Consider the following 22,744-nt stretch of genomic DNA (forward strand, 5'->3'; position numbering starts at 1 on the left):
GATCTCATCAGAAAGTGTGATTAAAAAAATTATATTCAGCTCCCAATTAATAATAACAATAATAATAATTATTAATTATTAACAATACTTCTAACACCATAAAACATCAACACTTGCATATCCCAGGTCCTTGGGAAGGATAGGTAGGTAAAAATGCAGTCTGAACATCTGGCTGACTGGGTGACAAACTATAATGAATAATAATAATAATAACACCATCAAACAACATCTGCTTATCCCAGGTCCTTGGAAGGGCTCGATAGGTAGATAAAATGGCTAAATCCGGTCTAAACATCTGGTTGACTGTGTGACCAACCCTAATTACAAATCAAGTCTAATGAGAAGATGATAATAATAGGCACATTCTGTACAATCCTAAAATATCTGGAGTACCATCAGCATCAACAAAACCACAATTAGTCAATTGAAAAAAAGTGGCTTTTCTTGGATCAGTTACATCCATGATACCTTTAATGCCATTGAACAACATCTGACTACCCCAGGTCCTTGAGAAGAATCAATAGGTGGATAAAAATGTCAAATTCACTTTGGCTGTCTGTGAGAACAACCATAATAATTACATTTATATGCCACTTGACTCCCAGCAACTCTGGAGAGTTTACAATTTGTTAAAAACATTTAAAACAAGAAACAATACAAAAACATAAGAAACAACAATTAACTAAGTTTGTTTTATTAAATTCATTCCTTAGGCTGGGGGATGCTGCATAAACAAGACTCAAGGAGAGTCCTGAGGGAAAGTGCCTTCTACAGCCCTTTAACCAGAGGTGGGATTCCAATATGTGAACAATCGGTTCTTTGTGTGGATGCTACTTCCGGAAGTCCATTCTGGGCCTGGGCAACAAAAAATTAGCTATTGGTTCTGCCGAAAGCGGTGCGAACTGGCTGAATCTCACCACTGCATTAAACCCATCCTTATGAACTAGTAAAGAAACAAGAATAACAAATAACAAATATTAGTTCATATAATTTAATTTATCTGAGGTGACATGGCTAAATGGATTCCTACCTAGTAGTATCAAGAAACATGCCATGGTTTCAAGCAGTAACTGAACAGGCAGCAGGCATTCACACTTTGTACTCACTGGAACAATCCCAAACTGCATAAACATGCAGGTCAGATCCAGAGCTGTCAGGAAGTAAGTGATTTTAATCACCCATCCGGCTGTGGTCATATTTACGATTTTCTTATCTTCCATCTGCAAAGATTCCTCTTTCAGTTCCAATTTTTGTTCACTCTCTGAAAAGTTTCCTATATTCATGAGTTCTGCATAGGCTGGAGGGGAGGAAATGAAATGAAGATAAATGTTTAGCTAGAAAGAACCTGCTCATTACCATAAAGTGCAAAAGTCCTGGGTTTGGTTTTTCTTTTTTTCTTTCTTTTTTTTTGTAAACTTGGAATTCGAATGAATGCTGAGTCATGGCATAGATTACATTTTTATGCTCACTGCATTTTTGAAAGTGAGTTTGTTGGGTTGGCCTCTTTCAATCTATTTGTTTAGATTGGAAAAAAAGTACAAATAAAAATAACGGTGCATCCATATCTTATATATATATATATCTACTTGGATGCACCAAGACCCTCAGTGAACCAAGTTAGCATAAAGAGATTGCATAAAATTTTACTCAGAAAGAAAACCTATTATGTGAGATATGGTGGCTATTTAGCTCCTCATCGGTGAACCAAGTGTCATGATTAGGGGACTGGAGGCTAAAACATATAAGGAACGGTTGCTGGAATTGGGTATGTCTAGTTTAATGAAGAGAAGGGTGAGGGGTGACATGATAACAGTGTTCCAATATCTCAGGGGCTGCCACAAAGAAGAGGGAGGCAAGCTATTCTCCAAAGCACCTGAAGGCAGGACAAGAAGCAATGGATGGAAACTAATCAAGGAGAGAAGCAACCTAGAACTAAGGAGAAACTTCCTGACAATTAGAACAATTAACCAGTGGAACAACCTGCCTCCAGAAGTGGTGAATGCTCCAACACTGGAAGTTTTTAAGAAAAGACTGGACAGCCATTTGTCTGAAATGGTATAGGTTTTCCTGTCTGAGCAGGGGGTTGGACTAGATGACCTCCAAGATCCCTTCCAACTTTATTATTATTAACCTATGCTGAAGTATCAGTATATTATATAGGTAGTCCTCAAATTACAAATATTCATTTAGTGACCATTTGAAGTTACAATGGTACTGAAAAAAATGACTTTATGACTGTTTTTCACACAACCATCACAACATGTCAGTGGAATTCAGATGCTTGGCAACTGGCATGTATTTATGATGGTTGTGGTATTCCGGGGTCACATGATTCCTTTTTGCGACCTTCTGACAAACGTAAAGTCAATGAGGAAGCCAGATTCACTTAACAACCCTGTTACTAACTTAACTGCAGTGATTCGCTTAATAAATGTGGCAAGAAAGGTCGTAAAATGGAGCAAAACTCACCTAACAACTGTCTCACTTAGCAACATAAATTTTGGGCTCAATTGCGGTCGTAAGTCGAGGACTACCTGTACGCACAAACATTTTCTTTTCAGATGGGGGAGGGGAAAAGGGTGTTTAGTAATAATAGAATGGCAGGTCTTGAGTTCAGCTCCTGTTATCTCAATTAAAAGGACTAGAGAGCAAAGGTGTGCAAAAAATTCTTCCAAGGAATCCTTGGAATCTTTCCAGAAATTCTTGGAGACGGAAGGCAAGTAGTAACATACTTCTATATACGGTCTGATACCTCCCACACCGTGTGCAGGTTCCAGAAACAATTACAGGGATTTCAATTGATTTCACTAAAAGTCTAATGCACAGAGGAAAAGATCCTTCCTCCTTTTCTAAATCGCTGCAGAATTTTGGGAAGTTTGCACTTTGCATTTAGCACAGATGACTGGAAGAAATGGAGGAAGAGATGGATGGAGATACCCAGGAAGGGAAGATTCCCATTAGCAGCCAGTGCACATGTGAAGGTAGCCCACAGCTGGAAAATCAGTAGTAAGTTGACTGCTATTTCTCTCATGAAAGCATGACAGTCTTGTCTCTCAAGGCATCTGATAGGTCATTATAGTACTGAAATGTTACTACTTAATTATTGATATAAAAGTAAATGCAACAAATGTAATAAATCAAAACAATTCATAAGCTGCCTATTGTATTATAATGGACAAAGGACTTACAGAAAAGCAGTGAACTAACGGCGAGATTCAGTTCTACTCAGCTTGAACAGCTTTTCTCTGTTTACATTTCTTACCCAGCATTATAAAAATAAAGAAGGAAAATCCAACATCCTGGTTTGTACTCAGCAGGGACCGTGTTAAAATTGTGAACTATGAATACACTAGTACAGGGGTGTCAAACTCAATTTCATTGAGGGCCGCATCAGCATTGCAGTTGCCCTCAGGGGGCCGGGTGGGTATGGCCAGGGTGGGCGTGGCCTACTGGGTGGGCGTGGCTAGAGTGCGCATGGCCTACTGGGTGGGCGTGGCCAGCTCTACATCGTTGGCATCAAGGGTGCCTATGGGGGCCTGGGCAGGAGTGGGACAGATCTGAGGGTCTCTGGCAGAAGGAGGGTCTCTGGGCCAGGGCCAAGGCAGTGGGGGCCATTCCCTCACTGTTTCCAGGATGGCTTCTCGGGCCACATGAAACCACTTCGCGGGCCGGATCTGGCCCCCAGGCCTTGTGTTTGACATGTCTGCACTAGTAGAATAAAAATAACATCTACAATCAAGATGCAATAGTTGCATTTTATCTATGGAAAGACTATCTGTATTCTATTTCGAGCCAATGTCGCATCTGCAAGAAGATCTAGAAGATTTCTGTGAATTAGAAAAAAAAAGGCTGGAACTGGGAATCAATCTCAATAGAAGAGAATAAAACAGAATATTCTTTATTGGCCAAATGTGATTGGACATGTGATTGGAATCTGTCTGCGGTGCTTAAACTCCCGGTGTACATACAAACAACAAAGTGATAAATCATAAATCATAAGATACAATCATAAACCATAAGGTACAATCAACAAAGTGATAACTCATAAGATGTCAGTAGGAGAAGATACTGGAAATAGGAAAAATGAGAAGGATAATAGCAACATAGCCCTACTACATGGTATATATCCTTAGGCATAAGACAGTACTATGGGAATTAGGTATTTGGCAGAGTGATGGCATGGGGGAGGGGGAAGACTGTTTTTGTGACCAGTTGTTTTGGCATGAAATGCCCTATCGCGGTGTCCTGAGGGGAGGAATTGAAACAGTTTATGTCCAGGATGTGAAGGGTCTCTAGATATTTACTCAGCCCTCTTTCTGACTCTTGCAGTATACGGTATACAGGTATACAGTAAGGCCTTGCTTGCCAAGAGGTCTTCTCAGTTAAGGTGTTCTATAGTCCTTTACTCCTTTGGCCAATAGAGAGCTCTATTGGCATCAAATGTATTGCCACACCTGATGATCCTATCCTGCCACAAAGCAAAACTGTTAAAGTGCCATCCTCTGTTCCTTGAACTACCCTTGAAAAGTGTGCTTGCTAATCCCTGTTCTGCCACTTGACTGTTAGCTATCTCTGGGAAGTCAAGAAACAGACTTCCCAGAGATTCAAGGAATGCTACTTTTGGTTATGTATTAATAGAATATTGAAAAGCCTATCCAAAGACATCACTGCCCCTTTTTTAAGGACCACAAGAATGGAATGGGCAAAATGCATCTTCCCCGCCCCCACAAAGAATACTGTAGACACAGTAAAAGTGTGATGACAAAAAGGCTCTTGCTGGCAGCACCAGTGGGAGGACCTGTCAAGACAGAACCAGCAACACACAACTGGTTCTCTTTCCAGCTTTGATTCAATCTTTTGTGTAGCAAAGATTAGCAGTGTCTCAAAAGAGTATCAGGCCTGTTTTTTTTTTTAAAGCAAAGCATGTGTTTAAAAAAACTGCCTGGACTAATTCCTGCAATTTAAAAAAACTTTAGCTTTAATAAATAATTTACTGGCTGCTGGGCATAGTTATTTCCAAATTAACTTGCAAATTTAACGATTGCAAGAGATGCCTTTTGGAACTTGAACTGACCAGCTGGTAGAAAATTGGAATGAAGCCAATCATTAGGGATATACAATACGTGAGTTATTTATAGCTGTGGAAAGTGGGGCTAGCATAGGAGACCATCATACAAAATGTAGTTTTAAGAATGTTGGTAAAACTAAAGTTTTGCCTGGGGCATTGTCAGTTGACGGATTAAATTTTGGACTTCAGAAGATGAAATTGGGGGTCATTCAGAGAGAAGATTCTTGAAGAAGCGAGATGTGAGTTTGCTACCTTAGGATGCAGTAAATAGACCATGATAATATTGCACCAAGACTTGAGAGAGATTAAGTTGTTATTATTACTAGCAGGGGATTGGGAAACAAGGTGCCCAAAAGGCAATGGTTTTTATTGATTGCACTCTGTTGATTCCAAGTTCTGTTCTCTAAAGCATATTTTTGCCTTTTCTCCTTAGAAAGTATCTTTAAAACTTTTCCATGCAGTGGCGTAGCGTGGGTTGTCAGCACCCGGGGCAAGGCAAGTAATTTGCGCCCCCTAACCTGTGGATTTTAGCATTCGAGTCTCTTCCACTAGCTCAGGAATTCTGGGAGTTGAAGTCCATGAGTCATAAAAGAGCCAAGGTTGCCTACCCCTGAGTTAGGTTCAAGGCAAAAAAGGGTCTCTGGAGAAGAGGGAAAATGCTAGTTTAAAACTGAAACAAGGCAACTTTAAGGTGCCTCAGCTGTGATTTAGGATGAGACAAAGAGAGGACATGGCGTTGAAAATGGTTAATGGGGCATGTTTGTTCCACTCTTAGTGGACGTCAGGATAAACCCCACAAGAGAATGACCTTACAACAGATGTGAATAGGCTTGGACTACCGTACGTTTGTAGATTGAGTGCATACATCACATGGAGCGATGATGGGCTTCATCAAGATTTATGATCCCACAATTGGCTAGTTTTCTCCATCTTGTCCTAAACCCTGGATACCAACCATGGTTTATGGCTTAGCATGTGGCGTGGGGTTGACCCAACATGTTAGGCGACAAACAATGACTTCCAACTTACAATGCCTCAGCTTCCCAAGGTTATTCCAAAGCCGGAAAAGCCAACCAACCCACCCTGCAGCTTTGCCTGCTTAGGCTGTACCCCAGGAATTCATACTTGCTGCGGCGCCCGACCTATTTTCTGCCCAGACGCTGCTTATCCAAGCCAAGCCGCCTCCTTCTCTTTGGCACCTCGCCCCAAAGATTCGCCGGCCTGGCTGGAAACTCTCGCTGCTGGCGACGTGTGTCGGGGGGGCGGTCCCGATCGCCTCCTGCAGGGGGAACCGAGTGGCCGCAGAGAGTCAATACGGCAGGAGGAGGAGGAGCAGCAGCAGCAGCAAGCAGCCGCAGGTGCGGCAGCTGCAGTTGTTACCTTTACCTCCGGGAAAGGAGGAGACGGGGGCGGGAGCTGGGTCGGGGGGCCGGGCTTGCAGGTTGAGAGCCAAGCGGAGGAGAGCCGCGGCGGGAGAAAGAGAGGGAGGCAAGACACCGCCAAGCCTCCCCACCCCCACCCGAGAAAGGAGGCGATCCGCAGCCGCGAGAGGACGGGATCCTGCTCTGGCTGGGCGCAGCGAATGCGGTTGCTTTCTACGCTCCGCCCGCTCGCTCGCTCGCTCGCTCACTCACTCGCTCCTCCGACCCTCGGCGAAGCGGAATCGTCCCCCTCCGGCAAGCTTAATGGGTGCCCCCCCAGATGTTGCGCCCGGTGCGGCCGGCCCCCCCTGCACCCCCCACGCTACGCCACTGTTTCCATGAGTCTCCCAACCTCATTGTAATGCTGTAAAAGAGCCCCAGTGTTGTTCCCTAGTCTAACTTTTAAATTTCCCAGCAATTAAAAATTATAACTTGTATTTCCCAGCCAACCTCTAACGCTTTCATATAGTCAGATTTAGGCTGCATCCCCTTTAAGGCTCAATGAGGGACTTGCTGATTCAAATTCTGTCTGGAACAAGTATTTTGGGGAACTTCCTTGTCCATCTCACCTTGCCAGACAGGTTTAGTTCTACCCTAGGGAGAGAAATTAATGATGACTTGGCATGTTGTGACTTTTCCTTGCCAGTACTTTTTTGCCCTTGGCCTGGTTAAAACTGTGACTCAAAGCTGTATACTTTTTAATATATATCACAGAAACAATTCAGTGTACTGGTTAGCTTTTAATAATGTTTTGTTGAGTGTTACTTGTTAAGTGAAAAAATTGTAATTGTCTACTTACTGATAATCCTTGACTTTACAGCTATTGTTTAGTGGCCATTTGAAGTTACAATGGTACTGAAAAAAGTGACTTATGACTGTTTTTCAAACTTACAACTGTGGCACATCCCCAAAGTCATGTGATCAAAATTCAGACCCTTAGCAACTGACACGTATTTATGACAGTTGCAGAGTCCAGAGGTCATGTGATCACCTTTTGCAAACTTCTGATCAGCATAGTAAATGGGGAAGCCATGTTGCTAACTTAACAACTGCAGTGATTCACTTAACAATGTGGGAAGAAAGGTCATAAAATGGGGCAAAATTCACTTAATAACTGTCTTGCTTAGTAGGAGAAATTTTGGGCTCCATTGTGGTCGTAAGACAAGGACTACCTGTATTGATATTATCTCTTATAGGACTGTTAGGAAGGAGGGGAAGAAGGAAGGAAGGAAGGAAAGACAGAAAGACAGAAGGAAGGAAGGAAGGAAGGAAGGAAGGAAGGAAGGAAGGAAGGAAGAAAGAAAGAAAGAAAGAAAGAAAGAAAGAAAGAAAGAAAGAAAGAAAGAAAGAAAGAAAGAAAGAAAGAAAGAAAGAAAGACCTCTGATTGAATTGAACTTAGGGATTCAAACTGACAACGTCTGAGTTTCCTGGTCTCTCTCTACAGTGTAACTGCTGTCCCTCCACCTGGGCTGTCCATAGTTATTTTCTTAATATCCTATATGTTCCTCACAGGCAGAATGAAGCCTTCAGCAAGCTATATTAATGTGAGCATTGTTCTACAGGGAAGGGTTTATTGAGAATTATTTCCTATGTGTTCATCTAATTTTCCATTAGCAAGATCATAGTCAAAACATCCACATTCCAAACAAAGACATCACTTCTTAAACTGGATATGTCCAGGAAAAAAATTCATTCCTCACCAGCATTTGATAGGGGAAGGAATTCATTGTCCTTATAATGGGTTTGATTAATGTTGCATTGTTTCCATTTTCCACACAGCAAATGGATCAAGCTGACCATGAAAGGAATTTCAAGCTGGAAGTCTAGAAACCACAATTATTCTGAATGTATTTAGTACAGCCTCCTCAGCCAACTGGAATAACATTCATGTCCAGACAACTATTAGATAACAATTAAAGGTTAATTTTCAGTATAGGTAGTCCTCACTTAGTAACTACCCTGTTTAGCAACTGTTCAAAGTTACCTTCTAAGTTTATGCCTGGTCCTTGCACCTAGGACTATAATAGCATTCCACATGTGATCATGTGATTACTATTTGTGTGCTTCATGGCTGCTTCCAACAAGTTGACTCAATGGAGAAGTCAGTAGTAAAATCATAACTCACAGTCTCATGATGTCTTGCTTAATGACTATGTCACAGTTGCTAGTCCCAACTGTGGCTGTTAAGCAAGGACTACCTGTATCTTTCTGCTGCCATCAAGTGGTTGTCTGAATTTTTGCAGCTCCAAAAGAATAGCCCTAATGCAGTGGTCACCAACCTTTGCAGCTTGGCAGCCTGGCTGTGAGGAAGAAGAGAACCAGGCCATGTGAGTGGTGGGCTGGCATGCACACATGTGCAGCTCGACTTGCACGAAAGGTGGGCCAGCACACACACGCGCATGCACGCACAGCTCGATTGCTCGCGCCAGTCAAGCTGCACGTGCATGCCGGCCCACAGCCCATTGGAGAATAGGTGAGAACATGCAGTCAGCCTCCCCCTTACAATGGGGAAGGGACATCACAGGAAGGATGGGAAAAACTCATCTGTTCTTTTTGGGACAACTTAAAATTTATGGAAAGACAGTTTTGTGTAGTGGTTAAGGCAGCAGGCTAAAAACTGGAAGTCCGTGAGTTTTAATCTCACCTTAGGCACAAATAAAACTGGGTGAATTTGAGCCACTCTCTCTCAGCCCTAGGAAGGAGGCACTGGGGAACCACTTCTAAAAAAACCTTGCCAAGAAAATTGCCGAGATCACTCCAGACAGTGGCCAGGAGTCAACACTGTTCCGAAGGCACACATACAGAACTTTTAAAAGGGAAAAGTACTAGATTCTTCTCTTTCAGGAACTACTAACATTTTTTTTCAACTCCCATTCACAGTATACATACTTTTCTCAGCTAAATACTTCTGTCGCACCCTTTGTGGATATGTGGTTCTACTTTGAGTCATGTTTGACCCCTGATCACCACATGGACACCTCTGTACAGTTTATTTGGCAATAATATGTACAGTAAAGAGTTTGTCATGGCCTTCTGTGTTCTTTAGTTCCCCAGTCTAGCCTGATACCCCAGATTGGTGTTCTTCCATTGAACTACTCAACCAGGTGTAACACTTCCCAAATTTAGCTTTTCCTGCGACAGTCAAGGTAAGATTGGGGGTGCCACTTTCATCATAATCCAAACAAATTAAGACATGCATATAAAAAGATGATTCCCAAAACATTTTCTTTGATGATGTTTTGAAAAAGCTGGGTAGCACGCTGCCATATATAATTGTTCAGATTTTTGCAGCCCAGATATGTAATAGCAATAGCACTTAGACTTGTATACCGCTTCACAGTGCTTTACAGCCTTCTCTAAGCGGTTTAGAGTCAGCCTATGGCCCTCAACAATCTGGCTCCTCATTTTAGTGACCTTGGAAAGATGAAAGGCTGAGTCAACCTTGAGCCAGTGAGAATCGAACTGCTGGCTGTCGGCAGAGTTAGCCTGCAATACTGCATTCTAACCACCGTAATGCCTATTTGAGATAGAAAATCTTAATAAGCTCATCTTTCCCTTGTTGGCCATAACATTATACGAACAGCAAATTCAACAATGATGACCTTTTGTGACGTAGAAAATACGCTGCTAATGGTTGGGACAGTTCTATTTATATAGCGGAGGAGAACATGAGTTATCATTATTGCTGGGCCTTGGCAGCTTCTGAATGAAAGTCAGAAGCTGGGCATCAGACACAATAGACTCAGTTGTTATGCTGGGAATGTCCTAAGATGACCTGGACATTTTTATAGCCTGTTCTTCTGGATTAGATCAGAGTTGCCAATGTCCACCAGCTCAGGGGAACAGATACTCTAGGAATGTTTCCTGCTCATTGAAAGCTCAGGTGCTATCACCATATCACAAAAGCAGGGCTGTTCACAAAATATGTTGTCGATGAGGGGAATGGACAAATGCAAACCACAAAACACTTTAGAACATCCCTGCCATTTCCAATCCCTGTTACTTTTTCAAACTAACCATAACCATTTCTGTGTTACCTTTTTAAAAAATTATAGCTACTTTTTCTTCTTCTTCTTCTTCACCTTTCTACAACTCCAGAAAGAGATGTGATCATTTAATTTTGATACAATGCAAAGGTTTTAGTCTGAAGGCTAGGCAATCTGTGATGCTTTGGATCACCATTTCCTACCTATATAGAGAAGCAGAATGACAAAGGGCAAAAATCAGTGGACATGGGAGTTATATTGAGATCAATCTACCTGGCCTCTGGAGGGCTAGAGTGTGGTACCAGTCTATTGAACCTCCAGGCTACAGCCTGGCAGCACTGAAGCAACTACAAATTTGCCAAATTTGAATTTGAATGGGTCCCAGATTTTGGATGCAATCTGTAAGTTAGCCCATTTGAAGTACCTTGGTTCAAAAATGGTGGCCCTATGATGCAGTTTCACCCAATTAAAGGTTATAGACACAAAAGCTTTAGTAGTATATAGATGCCTGTACAGCTACGGAATGTCTGTGATAGTATTTATTTAGCACTATTTCTTTGATTATGAAAGAGCTCCTCTTCCAACCTATTTTTAGGACTGAAATCAGGATGGAAACAGTGAGTAGTGCTGTGCTTTAGTAGAATGCCCACTCACTCAGAGAACATGTGGGTAACAGTCTAAGACACATGTTTTCAGTTTCTGTCACAAAGTATCTATTTTTGTAATATTGTAATTTACTGAAGATAAATGTTTTCACTTGAATTCAATATATTGTCAATGAGTAATGGATTGAGATGATATTTTGAAGTTGGGCTGGCTTGCTCTATGAGGTATGAATTTCTACTACTTATACATTCCACCGAACAGTGACTGAAATACAGTATGTAGTGTAGTATTTTTCTTGTTCGTTGTACAACCCATTCTAATCTTTTAGAGTGTTGTAAAAGGTAAAAGCAAAATATAGAGCATTTTCAGGATCGTTATAATAAAAGCTGCCCAATTTTAGGTAGAAGTAGCTCTTTTTCAAATATTGTTTGGAGAATCTTTGGGTCTTTCTCCATTTCCAACTACTGGTAAAAAAAATATTCATGGCAACATACATTCTTCGCCAGTGCATGATAAGTTGTCCTACTGTCCTTAGCTGAACTGATGTTGAAGTCCTGTTTCCCCCCCCCCCTTGTTTTTCCATCCAAGGATAGCCTCATGTATATACTGTAAAAGCTCTTGAGCTTTATTGCTCATTTCCCTGGAGAGAAGTCAACTGACTGGCTGTGTCTGGCATCAGAATAGAGAAATGGATTGCATAGAGATCAGCAAATGTTCCCTGTTGTTTTGCTGGTTCAAGGATGGGCGGAGTGATTTCAGCTCCGTGGTGGGGGAAGGCCTTCAATGGATGCATTCTCTCTGTGAATATGATAGTGTGAACAGGGACACTAATGGGACCCAGTGGGAAGAGTTAGTACATCCATCCTGATCTTCCACTGCTAGGGTGGAAGACAGCAGGTCTGAAGACGCCCTGCATATTACTGATTTGGAACGACTCCTGACAGAGGAACATTACTTTGTGGGACTGTTTTCCCCAAAAGACAGGAGAAGAGAAAGCTGCTGATGTTATTGTGTGTTGTCCACTTACAAGCAGTTTCTCTGGGATTGTGGTGCTGGTAGAAAGTTCTCCTACTTCGTTTAAACACTAGAGGGCACCAATGATCCACAGATAATTAGCCTAAAGCCTGGAATTTTAAGAGTTCCAGTGGTCTCCATTGCTCTTTCTCACTCCAACTGAAACCAAACAAAGAACTGTTGGCATCTTTTCTTCCCCTCTCCTTATGCAAGCAGCAGTTCAAGCACAGTGCCACAATAGCTGCTCTGATAACTGCCTCCATTTCTAACAAGGCAAAGCTGAAATCAGATTGAATGACTGCAATGCTATTCATCAGATCTGAAGAAGATTTGGAAACTTCAGTTATGCCAGAGTGTGACAAAGCACATGAGCATTAGCTATGCAATAATGGCATACCTGCCTAGCAATAAATAGTCCTAGTTGTTTCCAGCCTGCATCTGAGCCAGCTTCAGTTCCTACTATACTTATCTTTACTTTAGGAGTTGCTTCCTCCTCTCATACAAGTTTACTCACACTCTTGATCTGGTAGTGAGGTTAGGGCTCCCATGTGTAGGATGCAAGGCTCCGGACAGCTATTAAACACTAGTAAAAAAGAGTTTTGTGCAGTTATTTGCTTTTTTATTGTTTTAGTAGATGGGAAAAATCAGAGAAAACATTAAAAAAATAACAAAAGCCAACAAAAGAAAGAAGCAAGAACATACTGTAATACATATGGAAATTGCCTCAGTTTTTAAACAGGGTACTTTTTAAGCATTTAAGCAGAACAACAAACCTTGATCACACAGAGCAGGGGTGTCAAACTGCTGGCCCATGGGCCGGTTGCATCATGCGGAGACTGCACCCACCCCAGCTCCGGCAGTGCGAAAAAGGCTGTAATACGTCGCAACATGTCAGGTGACGCAGCAAGTTTGACACCCGTGACATAGAGTAATATGGGTCAATCTTTCCATAATACAGAGCCAGTCAACAGAAACACATATTATCAATTGAACACTATAAATCACTTTGCAAAAGAGTAGTCTTTTTTTGTTAAGCTCCATAGTCATATTGATAATTTCTACATTTTGTGTTGAAATTGTGTACATTTTCTACATATATAATTCAAAACCACATTCACACTTTTCAACCACATCCACTTCCTAAAACTACATTAACAATTTATGGACATTAAATCAAAATGCATTAATTGTGAGACAAGCCCTTATCGTATGTATACCATAGCTTATGTTTAAATGTCTCCCTGCCTATCATTTTACATTTTCAGCATACAGGGGCTGACAATACATTCTTTGGGATGGGTAGAAGAAGTGAAAGAATGCATTTTGTTGAATTAATCTCATCTTCAAATTGTAAGAGATATATCTAGCTTCTTAAAGAGCCTTAACTGTTTGTTAATATGGGCGTTTTCAATTTGTTTAATTCCAATGTTCTTGCAAATAATTGATATCAGTTTTCAATATTCTTTCACTGTTTATAAAAAGGATTGCAGATTTAGAGTTATCTAAAATGTATTTCAGTGTTATTAATTGATTAAGAGTTTTAGATGTCTGGAAGGTGCCTGGAACAAATAGTGAACTCAGAAAGATGTTTGAATTAAACATATTGCTGTTTTGAAATTTTAGATAATATTCCTCTTTGTTGTTGTTAGCTGCGAAGTCGTGTCCACCCCATCACGACCCTATGGACAACGTTCCTCCAGGCCTTCCTGTCCTCTACCATCTTCTGGAGTCCATTTAAGCTCACGCCTACTGCTTCAGTGACTCCATCCAGCCACCTCATTCTCTGTCGTCCCCTTCTTCTATTGCCCTCAATCTTTCCCAGCATTAGGCTCTTCTCCAGTGAGTCCTTCCTTCTCATTAGGTGGCCAAAGTATTTGAGTTTTAGCTTCAGGATCTGGCCTGAAGAGCAGTCAGGGTTGATCTCCTCTAGGACTGACCAGTTTGATCGCCTTGCAGTCCAAGGGACTCGCAGGAGTCTTCTCCAGCACCACAGTTCAAAGGCCTCAATTCTTTGGCGTTCAGCCTTTTTATGGTCCAACTTTCACTGCCATACATTGCAAATGGGAAGACCATAGCCTTGACTATACGCACTTTTTTGACAGGGTGATATCTCTGCTTTTTAGTGTGCTGTCTAGATTTGCCATGGCTTTCCTCCCCAGGAGCAAGCGTCTTTTAATTTCTTGGCTACAGTCCCCATCTGCAGTGATCTTGGAGCCCAGGAAAATAAAATGTGTCACTACCTCCATTTCTTCCCCATCTATTTGCCAGGAATTGAGAGGGCCAGATGCCATGATCTTGGTTTTCTTAATGTTAAGTTTCAACCCAAGTTTTGCACTCTCCTTCTTCACCCGCAACAAGAGGCTCTTTAGTTCTTCTTCACTTTCTGCCATTAGAGTGGTATCATCTGCATATCTTAGGTTGTTGATATTTCTCCTGGCAATCTTAATTCCAACTTTTGATTCATCTAGCCCTGCCTTTCTCATGATGTGCTCGGCATATAAGTTAAATAAGCAGGGCGACAGTATACAGCCTTGCCGGACTCCTTTCCCAATTTTGAACCAATCAGTGGTTCCGTGTCCAGTTCTCACTGTTGCTTCTTGGCCCGCATATAGGTTTCTCAAGAGACAAATAAGATGGTCTGGTATGCCCATCTCTTTAAGAACTTGCCAGAGTTTGTTATGATCTACACAATCAAAGGCTTTAGCATAGTCAATGAAGCAGAAGTAGATGTTTTTCTGGAACTCTCTAGCTTTCTCCATGATCCAGCGTATGTTGGCAATTTGATCTCTAGTTCCTCTGCCTTTTCGAAATCCTCCCTGTACTTCTGGTAGTTCTTGAACCACATACTGCTGGAGTCTAGCTTGTAGGATTTTATGCATAACTTTACTAGCATGAGAAATGAGTGCAATGGTGCGATAGTTTGAACATTCTTTGGCACTGCCTTTCTTTGGAATTGGAATGTAAACTGATCTTTTCCAATCCTGTGGCCACTGTTGAGTTTTCCAAATTTGCTGGCAAATTGAATGTAGCACTTTTACTGTGTTATATATGTAAACAATCCTTTAATAGATATGTATATATGTTAACAGTTCAAATAATACGGCAGCAGCAAAGTGTATAAACTAAAAGCCTCCTGACAGAAAAACACGCGGGAACTTTGACAGCTGTCAAAGTTCCCCGCACAGCGCAGGCGCCACCACTGACAGCTCGCGGCTGTCAAACTCCGGACTACGAGGAAGCCTGAGCTGTCAAAGCGTCCACCGCACTGCGCAGGCGCGACCACTGACAGCTCGCGGCTGTCAAAACACCAAGCCACGCGGAAGCCGGAGCTGTCAACAGAAGACGACGCGGATTGGTCCCTGCCTGACACGGCGCCAAATTAAACACCGCTGATTGGTCCTCGCTACCAGCTGCCGGCTATAAAAGCCGGACAAGTTATTCTATGTTTGCCTTGCTCTTAATAAACCTGTTGTTAACTAGCCTGTCGTCCCGAGTGGTCCTTGGCTACTTCACTGGCGACGAAGGTGGGATCGCTCCGGAGCTGAAGTCACGGCCGAGGAAGGGAGTTCCCGGCAAGAGCTGTCACGGAAGTTTTAACTTCCATCGGAGCAACCCAGGACCGGACGACATGGCAAACTTCGGCCGTGTGAGGGAGTTTGATACCCGCCATCCCGAGAGATGGCAATCACACCTCGGCCAAGTCGAGGGATTCCTCCTCGTCAGTAAAATCACTGACGACCGAGCAAAGGCCGCCGCTCTGCTGTACATCAGCGGGCCCCCGGTGTACGATGCAGCCGTCGGGTTGTTCAGCCCGGTGCCCATCACTGAAGTCTCCTACGCGGACCTGGTGGACCAGCTGAACAAGTACTACATGCCGGCTCGTTCAGAACTATACTGGCGAGTACAATTCGCACAAAAGAAACAACGGCCGGACGAGCCCGCCAACGAGTTCATCGCCGGGGTCAGACACGCTGCACGGAACCCGACATGAACCTGGCTGAGCTGACCAGGGAGATCATGGCGTACGAGCACAGCCACAAGAAGAAGCCGACGATCACGACCCCTGAGACCCCCGCGACCGTCTACCAGGAGAGCGCAACCTTCAGCGACAGCGGAGAGTCGGTAGATTTCACCGATGGAGAAGCCCTACAGCGCAGAATGGAGCACCGGCAGCCGAGGAGGGGCAACACATCGGACAGCCGTAGGTCCAGGAACCCCCCACCGCCACCACCTCGTTACGAGCAACGAGCCGCCTGTGCCAGCTGCGGGGGCAACCATGCCCGAGGAAGCTGCCGATTTAGGAACGCGAAATGCCACAATTGCGGGAAGACTGGCCACATCAAGCCGGTGTGCCGCAGCAAGGGCCGGGACAACATCAATGAGGTGGAGGCAAACCCCCCAGGTAGGCCGGCTGCCCAGGCCAGCAGGGAAACCCCACCAGGGCCCCTGGTAGAGACAATTGACAGGGTAAACAGCATAAGCTCCAAGGTTAAGATTTGGGTCAGAATTCAGGGGGTGCCCTGCCAGATGGAAGTAGATTCAGGGTCAGCAGTCTCCTTAATTTCGCTGACAACCTATCAGGAGATCTGTCAGCAAGGCCGAGGACAAATTCCCCTGAAAAAAACTCAGGTACACCTAGCTGACTTCCAGAAAACCCCCATTCCGTTGGAAGGGAAAGCCAAGGTCGTAGTGCAGTACAAGGGGTTCAAGGGTCCCCTGGAGGTTTTAGTTACACCAGGGAACCGTACCAACCTGATAGGACTAAACTGGTTCAGTCCACTAGGCATCGCCTTAACGGGGGTTAACACCATTCAAACACCCAGCCTAGAAGTCGTTTGTGATAAGTACGCCGACGTTTTCGATGGCACTTTAGGAAAATATACGGGTCCCCCCATCTCCTTGCAGCTAAACCCTGCAATCCAACCAATTAAGATAAGAGCCAGGAGGGTACCTTTTGCCCTTAAAGAAAAAATCGAAAACGAACTGGATCGCCTCGTAGGACTAGGGGTGCTGGAGCCAACAGAAGGGGGAACCTGGGAGACCCCTATTGTCACCCCAATCAAACCTAATGGTGAAGTGAGAGTGTGCGCTGATTATAAGGCGACAGTCAACCTAGCCCTCAGCCCCCATGCCTACCCGGTGCCAGCGGTAAGGGACGTATTTGCTTCCATCCGCTCTGGTGCCCTTTTCGCCAAGCTTGATCTCACACAGGCGTATTTGCAACTGCCTGTCACTGAGGACACTGCGGAGGCCCAGACAATTGTCACCCACCGCGGTGCCTTTAAAGTAAAGAGGCTCCAATTTGGCATATCGGCGGCCCCGGGTATATTTCAGGGTATCATGGAGAAGACCCTGAAAGGAATACCCGGGGTCTGCCCCTATTTCGACGATGTTCTCATCGCCGGAGAAAACGAAGCGAACTTAGCTGACAGGCTGTCAGCTGTGCTGAGCCGGCTCAGAGAAGCCGGCCTCAAACTTAAGCGGGAAAAGTGCTCTATTGGAGTCACATCCACGGAATTCCTAGGGTACAAAATAGATAGCCAGGGCATTCACCCCGCCTCAGAAAAACTTCAAGCTATTCAGACCGCACCCAGCCCTAGGAATAAGCAAGAGCTCCAATCCTTTTTAGGACTGTTAAACTTTTACCACGCCTTCATCCCCCATAAAGCCACTATTGCGGAGCCTCTGCATAGACTCCTAGACAAGGGTACAACTTGGTCCTGGACCAAAGAACATGAGAATAGCTTCCAATCGTTAAAAAAGATTATCTGTCACAGTTCAACTATCACCCTTTTCAGAGAGGACACCCCAATATGCATCGCTTGCGATGCCTCTCCCTATGGAATCGGGGCTGTCTTAAGTCACATATTCAAGGACGGTACACAAAGACCCATAGCCTTCTATTCACGCACTCTGACCAAAGCTGAAAGAAACTATGCACAAATTGACAGGGAAGCCCTAGCAATAGTAGCAGGGGTCAAAAAATTTCATGATTACCTGTATGGAAGACCATTTACTATATTTACGGATCACAAACCCCTGCTAGGCATATTCACTTGGAACAAAACTACTCCACAAATTCTCTCTCCGAGAATTTTAAGATGGTCAACATTCTTAGCAGCCTATTCCTATCAACTAATACATAAACCAGGTAAAGAATTGGGACATGCTGACTGCCTCAGCAGACTGCCCATACAAACCAGGGACGCAGACCCAGCCCCAGCCAGCCAGATTTTAGCAATCTCCCAACTGCCAGAATGCCCCCTGACTGCAAACATCATAGCTAATAATTCTGCCAAAGATAAAATACTTGCCAGAATCCTCAAATGGGCCACAACAGGATGGCCAGCTCAAAATCCACAACCTCAATTCCAACCTTATTATAACAGGAAAAATGAGATCTCAACACATAGAGGATGCCTGCTGTGGGGAAATAGGGTCATCATACCAGAGAAAAACATAGACCAAACATTACAAATCTTACACGAAGGACACCCTGGAATTGTAAAAATGAAGGCGATGGCTAGAAGTTATGTGTGGTGGCCAGGCATAGATAAACAAATAGAAAAGTATGTGGGTGGATGTTATACCTGTCAAGAGACCAGGAATGAACCACCCCAGGCACCAATCCATAAATGGGAGACTACAAGGAACCCTTGGTCACGTATACATATAGATTTTGCTGGACCCATCCAAGGCCAAAGTTTCTTAATTGTAGTAGACAGCCACTCTAAATGGCTGGAAGTCACACCCCTTAGAAAAACAACGTCCCAGGCCACTATTCAAGCTTTACGAAAAATATTCGCTACACACGGCCTACCTGACACCATGGTTTCTGACAACGGACCTCAATTCACCTCTCGTGAATTTCAGATCTTCGCTATGAAGAATTGTATTAGGCTGGTCACGTCAGCGCCGTTCCACCCATCGTCGAACGGAATGGCTGAAATTATGGTACGATCCACAAAAGAAGCGTTAAAAAAATTCGTTAAAGGAAACTGGCAGAGGCGCCTCAGCAAGTTCCTCTTAGCACAACACACAACACCATGCTCTACGACCGGCAAATCACCGGCGGAATTAAGATGGGGGAGAAGGCTAATAACACGTCTGGACAGACTGCACCCCGACACATATCCAGAAGAAAAACAGCACCCCCACCCCGCCCGCACACTCAACCCAGGTCAATTGATTTGGGCACGATCATACACAGATAAAAACAAGTGGGTCCAAGGGACAGTAATAAAACAAACAGGGCCCATCTCATACCTTATAGCTACGCAAGCACAGGGCAACATACGCCGCCATATTGATCAGCTCAGACCCAGACAACCGCCACACAATTCTGAGCAACCAACCAATGCCAGCATACAACCCCCACCGGAAATGCTGCCTATCCCAAACCAGGAAGAAGAACACCAAAACGAAGATCCAGGACCAGACCACCCTCCACCCCTTCGCCGCTCAACCAGGAATCGTAGACCACCCACCTACCTAAAAGACTATCAGTGGGCAGGTTCAAACATCCAAGAGGAAGGAAACGCACCAGGGGAGGGGTAAGGGGTGTGTTATATATGTAAACAATCCTTTAATAGATATGTATATATGTTAACAGTTCAAATAATACGGCAGCAGCAAAGTGTATAAACTAAAAGCCTCCTGACAGAAAAACACGCGGGAACTTTGACAGCTGTCAAAGTTCCCCGCACAGCGCAGGCGCCACCACTGACAGCTCGCGGCTGTCAAACTCCGGACTACGAGGAAGCCTGAGCTGTCAAAGCGTCCACCGCACTGCGCAGGCGCGACCACTGACAGCTCGCGGCTGTCAAAACACCAAGCCACGCGGAAGCCGGAGCTGTCAACAGAAGACGACGCGGATTGGTCCCTGCCTGACACGGCGCCAAATTAAACACCGCTGATTGGTCCTCGCTACCAGCTGCCGGCTATAAAAGCCGGACAAGTTATTCTATGTTTGCCTTGCTCTTAATAAACCTGTTGTTAACTAGCCTGTCGTCCCGAGTGGTCCTTGGCTACTTCATTTACTGCATCGTCTTTTAAGATTTTGAATAGCTCAGCTGGAATACTGTCACCTCCACTAGCTTTGTTGTTGCTCAGCTTTCCTAAGGCCCACTTCACTTCACATTCTAGTATGTCTGGCTCGAGGTCAGTGACCACCTCATTGTGATTATCAGGGATGTTAAGCTCATTCTTGTATAGTTCTTCTGTGTAATTTTGCCACCTCTTCTTAATCTCTTCTGCCTCTGTTAGGTCCCTGCCATTTTGGTCCTTTATCATGCCCATTTTTGCATTAAACGTTCCCTTCATCTCTCCAATTTTCTTGAAAAGATCTCTGGTCCTCCCTATTCTATTGTTTTCTTCTATTCCTTTGCACTGTTCATTTAAGAAGGCATTCTTATCTCTTCTAGCTATTCTCTGGAATTCTGCATTCAATTGGGCATATCTTTCTTTTTCTCCCTTGCCTTTCGCTTCCCTCCTTTCCTCAGCTATTTGCAAAGCTTCCTCAGACAGCCATTTTGCTTTCTTGCATTTCTTTTTCTTTGGGATGGTTTTGGTTGCTACCTGTTCTACAATGTTGCGAACCTCTGTCCATAGTTCTTTAGGCACTCTCTCTATCAGATCTAATTCCTTAAATCTATTTGTCACCTCTACTGTATATTCAACAGGGATATGATTTAATTCATACCTGAGTGGCCTAGTGCTTTCCCCTACTTTCTTCAGTTTAAGTCTAAACTTTGAAATGAGAAGCTCATGGTCTGAGCCACAGACAGCTCCTGGTCTTGTTTTTACTGACTGTATAGAGCTTCTCCATCTTTGGCTGCAGAGCACATAGTCAATCTGATTTCTGTGTTGACCGTCTGGTGATGTCCATGTGTAGAGCCGTCTCTTGGGTTGTTGGAAAAGAGTGTTTGCTATGACCAGTGCTTTTTTTGTAAAAGAAAAAGGTGCCAGAACTCACACATGTCATACAACCCACCTTATCTACCCTACAAGGTTCCATCCAAAAAAGGTGCCGGAACTCCGTTCTGAGCATTCTATGAGAAAAAAAGCCCTGGCTATGACCATCGTATTCTCTTGACAAAATTCTATCAGCCTGTGCCCTGCTTCATTTTGTACTCCAAGGCCAAACTTGCCTGTTATTCCAGTTATCTTTTGGCTTCCTACTTTAGCATTCCAATCCCCCATGATGATAAGGACATCATTTTTTTGGTGTTAGTTCTATAAGGTGCTGTAGGGCTTTGTAGAACTGGTCAATTTCATCCTCTTCAGCACTGGTGGTTGGGGCATAGACTTGGACTACTGTGATATTGAATGGTTTGCCTTGGATTCGAACTGAGATCATTCTGTCATTTTGAGGATTGTATCCCAGTATTGCTTTCCCTACTCTTTTATTGACTATGAAGGCTACTCCATTTCTTCTGAGGGATTCTTGCCTGCAGTAGTATACCTGATGGTCATCTGAATTAAAATTCACCCATTCCTGTCCATTTTAGTTCGCTAATACCTAAGATGTCGATGTTCAGTCTTGTCATCTCTTGTTTGACCACATCCAGTTTACCTTGATTCATGGATCTTACATTCCAGGTTCCTATGGAGAAAAAATCTTTACAGCATCGGACTTTCCTTTCACCACCAGACACATCCACAGCTGAGCGTCCTTTCGGCTTTAGCCCAGTCGCTTCATTCTTTCTGGCGCTACTAGTACTAGCCCTCTGCTCTTTCCCAGTAGCATATTGGATGCCTTCCGACCTGAGGGGCTCATCTTCCAGCATCATATCGTTTTGTCTTTTGGTACTGTCCATAGAGTTTTCATGGCAAAGATACTGGAGTGGGTTGCCATTTCATTCTCCAGTGGATCACGTTTTGTCAGAACTCTCTGCTATGACCTTTCTGTCTTTGGTGGCCCTGCACGGTATAGCTCATAGCTTCATTGAATTATGCAAGCCCCTTCACCACGACAAGGCCGTAATCCATGAAGGGGAATATTCCTCTTACAATACCCTAAATTATTTACAATACTTCTGTTAATTTAAAAAAAATCCATTAAGTTGATTTAAATTATTAATGCATTAATGCAATCTAAAGTATAAATGTGTGATTTGAAAAAGAAAAAAAAATTACTCGCATTTTACAAACTGGATTTATTTCAAAGTATAAGACAGAGTTTTATCCATCTTTTAAGATATTATTGTTGAACAAAGTCAGAATTCAGTATAAATAGCATCACTGGGTAATATTTTTCATGTACTTGCATGGTGTGAAAGTATCACTTGATTGCAACAGTCATTTCCACTCAGATTTTCTCAGGAGCTGCCAATAGGCATGTTCAGATTCTCAAATGTGCGCTACAAATTGAAGTGGGTATGCTTACATTTTTGATCTGAAACCTGTTACGTCTCTTCTTCCGCCATGAAAATACTTTCTCTGTGTGAACAGTATTGCTGTGCTGAATAATTGCTTTTTACGAGAGAGATACAGTATTTGCTTAAGCCTGAGGGCAAAATGAAATAGGGAGTTCTGGCTTTAGCAACTATTTTGAGGGTGAAATTCACGGGGATTGAGAGAAATTCCTCCCTCCTAAACTGTTATTTTGGCAAAGAAGGGCCATCGATGCCCTTCAAGGAACAAATGC

At 43.6% G+C, this 22,744-nt stretch overlaps 1 protein-coding gene across 1 annotated transcript in view; it reads right to left on the reverse strand.

Moving 5' to 3' along the window:
- Positions 1-22,744, reverse strand: part of SLC67A1 (solute carrier family 67 member 1) — a gene marked incomplete at its 5' end in the record, with an annotated part of 117,411 nt that overhangs the window by 73,878 nt on the left and 20,789 nt on the right. The window contains one exon of the mRNA XM_081330413.1: positions 1,107-1,297. Coding sequence (XP_081186539.1) covers positions 1,107-1,297 — 191 coding nt within the window. The remainder of the gene's footprint in view (positions 1-1,106; positions 1,298-22,744) is intronic.

Source organism: Vipera berus (assembly GCF_964194415.1).
Source record: "Vipera berus genome assembly, chromosome: 1".
NCBI lineage: Eukaryota > Metazoa > Chordata > Lepidosauria > Squamata > Viperidae > Vipera > Vipera berus.